The sequence below is a fragment of the Marmota marmota genome, unplaced genomic scaffold (assembly GCF_001458135.2).
Source record: "Marmota marmota marmota unplaced genomic scaffold, marMar, whole genome shotgun sequence".
NCBI classification, from domain to species: domain Eukaryota; kingdom Metazoa; phylum Chordata; class Mammalia; order Rodentia; family Sciuridae; genus Marmota; species Marmota marmota.
In genome coordinates this window covers 76,710,548-76,722,625 of record NW_026000026.1, presented here as the reverse complement: position 1 = coordinate 76,722,625, position 12,078 = coordinate 76,710,548, and the positions used below count along the sequence as shown (strand labels likewise).

The 12,078-nt window shown below is 41.1% G+C and overlaps 1 protein-coding gene across 2 annotated transcripts in view; it reads left to right on the top strand.

The window, feature by feature from the left end:
• Positions 1–11,751, top strand: part of Grxcr2 (glutaredoxin and cysteine rich domain containing 2) — a 57,983-nt gene extending 46,232 nt beyond the window's left edge. For both annotated transcript variants that reach the window (XM_048811738.1, XM_015485765.2), the window contains 2 exons: positions 4,453–4,680; positions 10,359–11,751. In XM_048811738.1, coding sequence (XP_048667695.1) covers positions 4,453–4,680; positions 10,359–10,541 — 411 coding nt within the window. In that variant the 3' untranslated portion in view covers positions 10,542–11,751. The remainder of the gene's footprint in view (positions 1–4,452; positions 4,681–10,358) is intronic.
• The last annotated feature ends 327 nt before the right edge of the window (positions 11,752–12,078 follow it).

Sequence of the window (12,078 nt, the reverse complement as noted above, 5' to 3'; positions counted from 1 at the left end):
CCCACTGTGCAGGTGAGAAAAGCTAAGTGCCAAGTTGATGAGGGATCCGCTAGGTATTACAGGGTCCCTTGGCACAGAGTCAGAATAAGAATCCAGATCTTCTAATTTCTCATGCTTTTTGCCTTATGGCATCTTCCTTTTTAAGAACAAGATGATTACATAACAACAATGACAATACCAACATCAACACCAACAATAATGACAGCTACCATTTATTGTGTACTTATTACTAAGGACTCAGTATTTATCTTAAGCTATATTTGCAGGTTTAGAATTTAAAAAGCCATACTTTATACAAACCTCATACAAGGCCATGGTAGACAATTTTGGGCTGCTTTATAAGTCATATGCCAAATTCGGCATTTCTGTAAATCTGTGATTTGACGTGGATTTACAATACCTGGTAAGTGAGTCTTCATGGCCACACAGCTCAGCTGGTTAAAACAGTACTCTAGAGGATTCCTGTTTGGGTTCATTATCTTTCTATTCTTTGTTTCCTGATCAAATGCCACATCCCAATCTTAGCCAGGTTCTGGGTTGGAGGGGCCATGATGGGTTTGTGTAGCATCTCCCACTGAGAAAGTTTGTCCATGTGGTATTCATGCAAAAGAAGGAGACAAGAACTGGAATGTCATGATTTTTCAATGGCAAATCAATTGTAAAATAACCTCTAGTAACTACTGGCTAGGAGACCACATTGGGTAGTCGTTAAGAGCAATGATTCAAAGAAAAGTTTTCTGAGTTTGAACAGACATTTGTACCCCAAAGTTCATAGCAGTTCACAGCTGCTAAAGGTGGAAACAACCTAAATGTCTATTGGCTGATGAATGAATAAACTGATGAATAGTACATACACAACAAGGCCATACTATTCCACCTTTAAAACATAGGAAAATTTGACACACCACAACATGGATGAGTCTTAAAGACATTAAGCTAAGTGAAGGGAGTCAGTCACAGAGAGAAAAATACTGTATGGTTCCACTTACGAGAGAAACCGGGAATTGTCAAATTCATAGAGATATAAAGAAGAATAGTGGTTGCCAGGTGCTGGAGGTAGAAGAGAAAGAGTTAGTGTTTAATGAATTCAGAGTTTCAGTTTGGAAAGAAGAAAAAGTTCTGCAGACAGATAGATAGATGGTGGTGATAGCTGTACAATAACGTGAATGTGCTAATGCCACTGAACTCTGAGACACTTAGAAATGGTTAAAATGGAAAATATTATGTTATATATATTATATCACAATAACAATAATACTAATAATGCAAATAAAACAAGTTTTTTTTTTTTTAATACCAGGGGTTAAACCCAGGGAATTTAGCCACTGAGCTGCATCCCCAGCCCTTTTTTTATTTCTTATTTTGAGACAAGGTCTCACTGAGTTGCTGAGGCCAGCTTTGAACTTAAAATCCTCCTGCCTCAGCCTCTCTAGCTGCTGGGATTACAGGTATGTGGCACTGCACCCCGCTGAAAGCAAGGACTTTTGATGTCATTCAAACCTGGACTTGATGTCCATTTCTACCCATTTGGAGTGTGAGCTTGTCACTCTACTTAACTTTGCTGATCTTCAATGTCATCCATGACACGAGGGCAGTAGAAGTTGAGTACCTGCTTACAGAGCAGTTATTGTGATTAATGAAGAGAACACACAGGAAGCACTTAGCATTATGCCTGCACCTTGTATCTCTTTAGAAAATATTACTCACCATTGCAATAAAAAGCAGGTTCTTATCAAAGAAATGTTGATTCTTTTTTATTTTATGTGATGGGTGGAGAAAGCGGCTGTAAACTAATCTAAATATTTTAAGGAATTAAAACTGAGGTTCACAAAAATGTGGAAGCAGAAAAGAAGGGAAGTAACAGTTACTGAAACTCATTTCACACGTACTATATAATTTCATCTTCGTGATAGTTCTAGGAGAGTTTTACAAATTGAGAAAACAGAAGTTCAGAAGGATTAAAAGCTTGCATGTCTCACACGGTTGTCAAACAATATTTGGATAAAATTTGAATCAGATTTGCCTACAAAGCCCATCACATTATTACTACCCAATAAGGCATTTCTGCATTTAAAAACAGCAATGGAAAGATTTAATAATACCTGAATATCAATCTCTAGGCATGTTGTCACAGACACTGGAGTATTTTAAAAATGTTTACCCACCAGGTGGCCATCCTGGGCTATGGAAGGAAGCGATAAATTTCTGACCCCATCCTGACCCTCTCATACAAAAGTGGCTGCTCCTCAGGGGCAACTGGGTGTAACCAGATAATGAGAATTTCGGTTTCACCGGGGAGTTTCCTTAGACACAGGGAAGAATGTGGCTATCAGCATGACAGAAACTTAACCACACCTTCAAGGTGATTTGGGATCTTCCATCTTTGGAGTATATTAAAAAATACTGACTATGCAGCTTAGAGGCTGGGGTTGGAGCAGATGATCCCTGATGCTCTTCACATATTCAGAGTTTTGCCTTCCAAAAAGGAAATGAAAAGAAGACAACTCGAGATGTGAAAAGGCTCCTCGTAACTGAGCCTCTTTGGCTATCACTGGGAGTAGAAATGGAACCTTCCAAAGCTCCTCCGTCCTTATCTTCTGATGGTCGGAAACTGATAGTCCGGAGTGTGAAATAGGAGTCCATTGTGCATAAGACGACAGGAAAAGGAAGCTGCTACATGATCCCTCGACCAGAGGGAGAGAAAAAGGGCCAGATAGGGAGCTTCACAAAACTCCACACTGCTTCAAAAAAGGGAACTTGAACACTGAAGTCTGGCTCAAGTAGGGTTTTGGCTGAATACATGAAGGTTTTAATTAGGGGACTGCTCGACTGTAGCATCTAAGTAGATTTGATTTATGTAATTTTGTAAGCAGGGGAAATATTTCATGAAGGCATTTAGGTATGTAGCATGAGTGTGCATGCACTACTGAAGAACAGTTCCCAATAACAGCAAAAACAACAAAGCCCACCATTAGCATAGTTCCTCCAGCTTTTGAAAAACCTATTTTGTATTTTCTATACCACCTCCCATCTGCAGAAGTTAATATCATTAGTTTCAGGGATCAGAATAAAAATATTTAACAACAGGGACATACCCAACCAGCATGGAAGGCAGCAGAATTGGGCAGGGTCCCAGGATTTGAGGTTCTAAGAATGAACTCTTTACCCACTGGGTTTTGGGATGTTCAAGGCTCCTGAAGGGAAGCTGGATAATAGGAGGGCATTCAGGAGTCTCAGGAAAATACCTGTTTACCATCCAGTGTGAAGGGATTTCTGTATTTTAGTAACTAACTTGTCTGTGGTGGTGCCTCCTAGCTGCATGTCAGCCCACTTGCAAATGAGTAAATCAGAGTTCTGAGACATACTCAACTCCCCTGTACCTCACAATAGGTGGACCAGAGAATTGGGATTCCATGCTGTCTGCCTTCAAGCTGTCCTAACTTTGGATAGATCAAGGAATTCCTTGACAGTTATTCCCCGGACAACTTACTGCTCTTCTCCTCTTCCTCTTCTTCCTCCTCCTCCTCCTATGCTGGAGATTGAACCCAGAGTCTTACGTGTGCTAGGAAAGTGCTCTACTCCTAAGCAACACCCTTATCCTCCAGGCTTCTTTACTGCATTATGGTATTGCCCAAATGAGTTCCTGAGCAAACTATTAACTAACATAAGCTAAACCCATGCAAGTGAACATGAGCTATTGATAATGATGCTCTAGAAGCATATTTATTGATGTAAAATATTTTCATGTTATATGGATTATCAAAAAACAGGTTACAACTGAGTAGCTACATCAATCCTCAATTGGGAAAGGGGAATTCTTGTCAATAGTGCAGGGCAGGTGTTAAGAATGTGGGCTGTTGGAGGACAGACTTGGGTTTGAATCCCAGGCAGAGAACCTGAGTAACTGCCACCTTGGAAAGATACTTAACCCCACTGAGACACAGTCTCCTCATCTGTAAAATGTGGAAACTTCCTCATAGGGATGTTTGCAGAGGGGTAAGGTAATTGGTAAATTGCCTAGCATGACATCTGGCACACAATAGTGCTCAATAAATGGTATCTGCTGATATTGCCTATGCATTGAAAAAAGTAGAGCTATATTTACATGAATAAAAAAAGTGTTAAGTTGTGTTTATTAAGCACCCACTGTGCCCAGCTCTGCATTGATTGTTGTGGTGTTCTGAAGCTCTAGACCTTGCTCTCCAGAGTCTGACACTCTGAGTAGTTTAGCTTTGAGAGTTACCATCAACAAGAAGGAAGAGGTTGGTTTTCATAGCTTTCAGAGAAGGTAAACAAGCCATGGAATGAACTATAACTCTGGTCTGATGTGTTCACAATCTTTGAATGTTGGAAATTCCTTCTCTCCTACTTCCTGGGGTGTTGGACAGCTTCTGCAAACCTGTATTTGGTGATTGGTGGTGAAAGTTTCATGTTTCTTCTCCATTTCTCTAGCCTCCACCTATTATAGATTTTGGAAAGATAATCATCTACACAAATAACCTGAAAATCATCCGAACCCCAATGGACAAGAGGGATTTCATGAGGAAAATTCTCCAGAAAGAAGAAGTGGCTGAGGAAGAGTCTCTGATGAGCAAAGAAGAAACCTATGGAGATAGAGACCAGAATGATGGGCCTTTGTCAGAGACGGAGAGCACATTTCCCCATGATCAGTACATGCAGGTGCGTCAGAGGGCCAGATTGTCCCACTCGGGGCTGACCCTACAGCTGTCCAAATCATTTTGTTTATTCACTGTTTAAGTCAAAACTTTTGAATACGAATACCCAAAATGTCTAAATATTAAAGATGTGAAGACACTTTAGTATTTGTTATATTTTAATGGTATGTTATTAGCAATAATCATAGAACAAAGAACATATATAAATCCATATTTAAAATATTCATAATTTAAAATTTTGGGGGCATACTTCTTTTGAGATATGATTATGTATTTTTTGGTTTCACTGTGCAATGTGGCTTATGAACAGCTAGTTTTAAAAGCTCAGGAAAAGTCAGCTCTTTCCTCTTTTCCTGGGTTCATTTGTGCTTCTCATACCACTATTATCCTCGATTCAGTCTCCTTGAAGACATTGCATAAAGCCAGGAGTCTATTTTGCAGACTAGTTTAGTTAATGCTAAGCAATAATATTTGTAAATCCATGATCCCAGGCCCAACTAAACTGCAATAAAAAGCATTATGTTGAAAATGAATACAATTGACAGCTGAGACACTACTGTCAACAACACTGAAAGTCACACCTACTCCAGGGTCTCTTGGGTACCACACTTGTCCAGGGATGGCCTGACCTAGTGAGAGCACCAGTGCTAACCGGTTTATTAAAAATTAGAAGCTGGGTGTGATGCACGTCTGTAATCCCAGCTAATCAGGAGGCTAAAGCAGGAGGATCACAAATTCAAGGCCACCCTCAGCAACTTAGCCAGACCCTGTCTCAAACGAACAAAAATATTAGTATAAAAATGTCTTTAAGAACATTATTAAAGCTTAATTTCTTGGCCTATTTTTAGATAAAAAGCAGATATAATATAAAAAGCAGTTGCAACGTTTTCCCTCCACAGCCCTGTGCGTGGGCCACCACTGATCAGACAAGCTCAGATGAGGGGAGGAGGAAAGTGTCCTTTAATTCACAGTGTGAGGTTTGGGGTGGGGAGTCAACTTTGATGGATCTAAGCTAAGAGAGTAAAATCTTGGGTAGCAGGAAAATGACAATTTGTTCTTAGATTCCATTTCTTGGAATTTAAAGCATTCTGTGGAACTCCCTGTCACCTCCCATGAGTTGGTGAGGGAAGCTGAGTGATGAATATCCCACTCTGGGAGGGTTTAGGTGATGAGAGTAAGAAAGTGGGAACTGGCCTCAAAGTGACAGCCAAGGTGCCAAAGACCCCCTGTCCCTTCAGTTCTCTCACCTTGCGAGTCCACCCACCTTTCCACGACTCCTCCAGCGTCCACTTTCTTCTCTCCTGCTTTCTCATCTCCCTCCCCTTCCCCAGAGCCCCAGCTACCCAGTCTCCAGAGAAAGACTCCCAAGGTTCTGTTGGCATCTACTCAGGTCTCTTTCCAACCTGATCTCACCTTTAACAATGGATTTTTGAAATGAAAATCTGATTCTGTCACCCACTTCATAAACTTACTACCTGTCTAAGCTTTTGGTATCCTCTCATTGCTTGGTATAAAACCAAGACACCTTTCTCATTCTAGAAAGCTCTGAATGGCCTGCTGACCTCTCCAGCCCTGTTCCTCACACCTCTCTTCTCATGCTCTCCACCCTGACACACTGCTCATGGAACCATCCCTCATATGTTCTTGGTTCTTTCCTACCAGAGGCAAACCCCCTCTGCCTAGAATGTTCCTCAGGTTCTCTGCCACCTTGCCTGCAGCCCCTGAGATCAGGGAGGAAACATCATCCCCTGAGAGGGATATTCTCAGGCTTTCATGAAGATAAATCCCTCCAACATGGATCTGTCGGGGGACTCTTCACTCCTCTTCATAGTGCAATTTTTTTTGTGAGTGCTAATCTGGTTAACTTTTGTTCTTGGCTTTTGATTTGGCTTCCATGATGGTACAGGCATGTTTATGTTGGGTGCAACATAGAGGTTTGAGTGTCAAAAAAGTAATGACTGACATATAGTACGTGCTCAGTAAATATTAATTAAATGTTTGTTGAAAGAATATTGAGATTTAAAACCAATGTACAAGCTGGTGAGGAATACTCTGTCATTGCCTTTTCTTGTCTTCTGCGCAGAACTACTAAGAACTGTAGCAGGCAGACGACTGAAAGTTGTAATCTGAAGCTCTACTTTCTGAATTAAAAAAAAAAAATTTTAATTTTACTATTTCTCCTACCATATTGCCTCCTTTAGGAGCACTTTCTTTTTTTGGGGGGGGGTGGGGAAGAGGGCTAGAAATGGTAAAATGCAGGTCACATTGCAGGCCTAAATGGGAAAGCAACAGCAGGCCTGATATGACAATTACCTTTAAATTCAATTTGGAGGGATGCGTGTTTCTTAGCTGTAGTGCTGTAAACTAGGGCAGAGCTGTGCAGGCAGACGGTTGCCGTGAAAGGTTATACTTCACTTGTCTGTCCTTTAAACTCTGCTTTAAATTGCTATTTGTTTGCCCAATCCCTCATGCAATAAATGCCCAGACAAGTTTTCTTCTAAAAGAGAGGGTCAAAGAACATCAAGAAACCCCTTCTGACCAAGAGACTCTTTGTTCTGTTATATGGAACCAGGACGCAGTGAGAGCCTGATGAAAGAGCAGGGCAAGGCTGAAAGCCAGGCCTCGCTGGAACCTCTACATCAACTATCAAAGAAAAGGAGAAGAATAACTGAATCGAGACACAGTTAAATGTACAAGGGGAAAATCTGGCTTTGTGCTCAGTGGATTTTAGAATATACATCGTCTGAGTTTCGTTATGCTTTATGTGATCTCACCTTTGAGATAATAATAGTGATGTTGATGATGATGATAATTGTAACAATAATAATACCAGCTGCTACTTATTCAGGGCTCACAGTTGCCAGGTATCATGCCCAGTGCTCCTCATGCAACAGTCCCTTTCATTCTTACAGGAGCCTGAGTGGCAATAGTCTGTCTGCAGCTGGGGAAACTGAGGCTCAGAGAGGTTAAGTAACTTGCCAGAGATAATTAAAGCCAATAGTCAAGTCTAGGCTAGGCACATCTCTCTGCCAATGTTAGGATCACATCCACCTTGCTGTGCAGGCTCTGGCTGGTGCTGGATGCCATCATTAAGGCTACCTAGCTTTTGAGTGAAGGTAGGCTGAGTGGTTCTGCTAGAGTCTAGAACCTAAACCATGCTGTGCAGCCATGCTCTATATCTTGCTGCTAAATATTTCCTGAGAAGAATTTTTAAAAATATTAAGAAAAGAAGAAAGAGGCATGTATTTCATATGTATCATATGACATATAGGCTCATTAAATACTTGTTGAATTAGTTGAGTGACTAAACAGAGCAGGTTCCTGTGGTACAAGCCTATAATCCCAGAAACTCAGGATGCTGAGGCAGGAGGATTGCAAGTTCAAGGCCAGCCTCAAAAACAAACAAACAAACAAACAAACAAACAAACAGGGCTGGGTTTGTAGATCAGTGATAGAACATTTGCCTAGCATGCATGAAGACCTGTGCTCAATTTCCAGTACCAAATCTCTCTCTCTCTTTCTATAGATATATATGCAAATATATTTATTTTGAATACTTTAAAGGAAGAAAAGGAACTTCTTCATTGTTCATATATTAAAATATGGCAACAAGTTTTTTGTTTTTTAAATTTTTTGTTTGTTCTTGTTAGTTAAACATGACAGTAGAATGTATTTTGACATATCATACATACAATGGAGTATGACTTCCCATTCTCAAGGTTGTTCATAATGTGGAGTTACACTGGTCGTGATTTCATATATGACCATAGGAAAGTTATGTCCGATTCATTCTGAGGAATTTCTCATCCCCATCTCCCAACTCTTCCCCCCACATCCCCCTATCCCCTCTGCTGCCTATTGTGAGGTAGCATCTGCATATCCAAAAGAATATTTGGCCTTTAGTTTTTTGGGATTGGCTTATTTCGCTTAGCATGTCAATCAAATATTAACAAGAGTACACAAACATAATGGGTTGGGTAACCTCTTCCTTCCCTAAATCTAGAGTAAATAAAATTTAACATCTTCCTAGGCACATTGCAACATGATGAAAGTACTTTCAAAACTTCTGTCTCTCTTTTCAGAAATGATTTTTATTTTCAGGTTATAAAGGAAGCTGTGTTGGGTGGGTGGAGCTGTCTTGTTCCTAGAGTTTAAGAACAGGAAGTGTTCTTCAGATTGTTGTTGTGTTTGTTTATTTGGCACCAATATGTGAACAACAGTGGGATGGACACTGCCCTTGAAGTGGTGGTAAGAAGGTGCTGTCCCAGGGTGCTTGTTGACTGGCTAGCAGGTGTACTCAGCAGAGCAGGAGACCTGCAGCCAGGGGCAGTGCAGACGACAGTGGGCAGGGCTCCTCCTCTGGAGGTGTGGGTGGGTGAGGATCATGACTATAGCAAACTTAATGAGACGGGCTTTGCTGGGGAGAATGTCCTTACCAGAGGGAGCAGAGGCAGGTCCATATGAATTCAGACCAGAGTGGGTGGGCATCTGAGCTGGGTGCTGTAGTTCTGGGATGATGAAAAAGGGATGGATTTGAGAAAATGTTTGAAGGTGAAATGGGCAGGACATATTATTGGATTCACTTGGTATCAGTCTGGTATCACCCCTTATTTCTTGGGAGATTCACAGTTTATAAGGAGTGTGAAATTGCAGGTTTCCTTGTCTTAGGGGAAGAGCAAGATAATCACCCCGGTATATTTTCTTTAGAGTCAAAGTCAAGGACTGGAGACTTATTGGCAGGACTTAGGAGGAAATGGACTTTTATGGGGAATCTACGGAATGCCAGAGAATATTGCATTTATACATATTCTCTAATTTGGTATCCCAGCTACTCAGACATTCCCATTCCCATTTCACAGATAGAGAAACAGATTAGAAAAATGAAGGGAACTGTCCAAGTTGTACAGCTGCTATCACGCAATAGCCTCAGTCTATTGACTCCTGAGCACAGAGCTCTTAGTCACCAGGCCTTACACAGTTCTCAAAGAGGAATAAAATATGCCAAGAAATGATAGCTAAGCTTTGAAGGCTGGTAACACTGATTCATTTATTCATTTGTCCACTCAGTCTCTCCGTCACACAAAATGATCTTTCTTGGGTCATCTACTATTAGACTACAGTGAAGTCTATATACATAGTCACTAGCAGCTGGAACTTTGGTGATCAGTCCCCTGGGATCAAAACCTGCCTCCTCTTCTTCCCAATTGTGTGTGTGACCATTGCCAATTAACTTCTCAGTATCTCATGTTTCTATCTGAAACACTCATATTATCTCACTGGGATGTCATAAGAGTTACATGGACTGATACATAGAAAGCTCTTAGAACTGTACCTGGCACCAACCAGGCATGCCACAGGGGTTCACTGTTAGTATTTGGCAGTGAGAAAAATAAAGTCTTTGCCCTTATGGAGCTTACAGAAATAACACGTCAGATGCTCACAGGCATGATGGAGAACGTGAAGTCTCCGAATGCCAGTTGTGGTGGTAGAGGATGCTGTCTTAACCCATGTTCACCAGATAAATCCTCTCTGATAAAACTGCTGTTATCCTGTGTTCCGGCCATCACTAGCATTTGAGGGAAGTATTTTTCTCTAATTTTGTCCCAGCCTTTGCCAAGACCTGCATGTGAATAATAAACTTGAACTTGCTGCTATAACTAAACCCTGGCCTGTCTCTTGCAGGAAGGGGAACTTCCTGAGGACAACTGTTTTCACTGCCGAGGTTCTGGCAGTGCCACCTGCTCTCTGTGCCACGGCAGCAAGTTCTCGATGCTGGCCAACAGATTTAAGGAGTCCTACCGGGCCCTGAGGTGCCCTGCCTGCAATGAGAATGGCCTGCAGCCTTGCCAGATTTGCAATCAATAGCTGTGGCTTTTGCATGTCAGCTTTTATTGTACTCTCCCTAAAGTTATTTCTAATAAACTGTCCCCTCCTCCTCCTCCTGCCTCTCCCAGCAAGGAAGCCACTGCAGCTGTAATCACTTCCACTGTTAGCAAAACTCAATTATTCAGTGACATTTTGTGAGGCTGGGAGCATCTCCATGTGGGTCTAAGTAGCAGGGGCATTTTTGAATCAGAGTCAGCTTTGAAACCTGTTCTAAAATTATCCTTTCAGGAATGTGTGCACGTATCTCACTTGATTTAGCTCAGTTTTCACCTTGCACCAGTGAACAAATAAATGTACACTTCAGGCAGCAGGTTGAAATTATTTTCTGGTTGGGAGGTATTTTGCAAAATTATGTGGTAAGCATGGACTCAAAAGGCAGCTTTCTGATGAACTGAATTCCTGTTGCTTATAATACATCTGAAATTGTCATTGGTCAAATTGAATTTCTAATTAAGCAGAAGAAAGAGAGAGCCAACACTGAACACTCCAGCAGGCCACCACAAAACAGGATGTTCATCCCGAGATAGGCAAGCTGAGGAGGCTTGTCCTTCCAAAGTCTCCCCTGGGGGCTTTGCTTAGGTAGCACCCATGCAGGCAGTGAGCAGGACTACTTCTCAGGTCAAGATGAGATGGGACATTTTGAGTGCCTCTAACCACTGAAGTTATAAGCCAAGTCGAAGCTATTTATGATAAATTTGGTGCTCCAGTATGTGTGTGATAGGACTTTTTCCAGCTCCTGAATGGTTACCAAATAAACAGATCTATTTTAAGTTTAATATGTAGCCACAATGTCTACATAAAAGATGACAGATATTTTGTAGATATCTGTTGGAAAACTTCTAGGAGAAAAACTTTGTAAGGATGATTTTAGGCAGTTATATTTCTACTGTCCACAGATGCACATACTGTGGATTATTTTCTCCTAAGGTTTGTTAGTAAATTAGAAAGACACTTTTGTTAATAAATTTTTGTAGCCCTAACATCCATTCCCCATGTCCCTTGAGAATAACACTGTAAAATCTCTTATCTATTTGAGACCCATTACTTTTCTATGATGATTTTGATTTCATAACTTAATCATTTTTCAAGATTTGTTTGTTAATCTCTAATATCCAGCTATTAAAATACTTCAGCAATGGAATGCTTTGGGGGCAACATAAATACTTCTAATAAAACGCATGAAAACTTTTTTTGCAGTCATATTATTTGCTTGCCCTTTCTTACTACTGCTCACTAGCTTCCTTTGCTTCCATACTTAACTACCTCCTGCCTCTTTGTATGTTTTCTCATAGCTGTCGACTCCTCTGCCTTTTCAGAACACCAGGGAAAGAAGTGGTGTTCAGAGACTTTTATATGGTATTCTGGTTTAACATTTGACCACAAATACTGTTGGGGCCTCACATGCCTGCATGACAGTCCTGCTAGGTCCTAGATGTATGCTGTTGCCCAGAGGCACCAGCCCTTTGGTGTTGCATGGATCTTGCAGTTGTAGAGTTGCAGTGCAGGAGGCAGATAT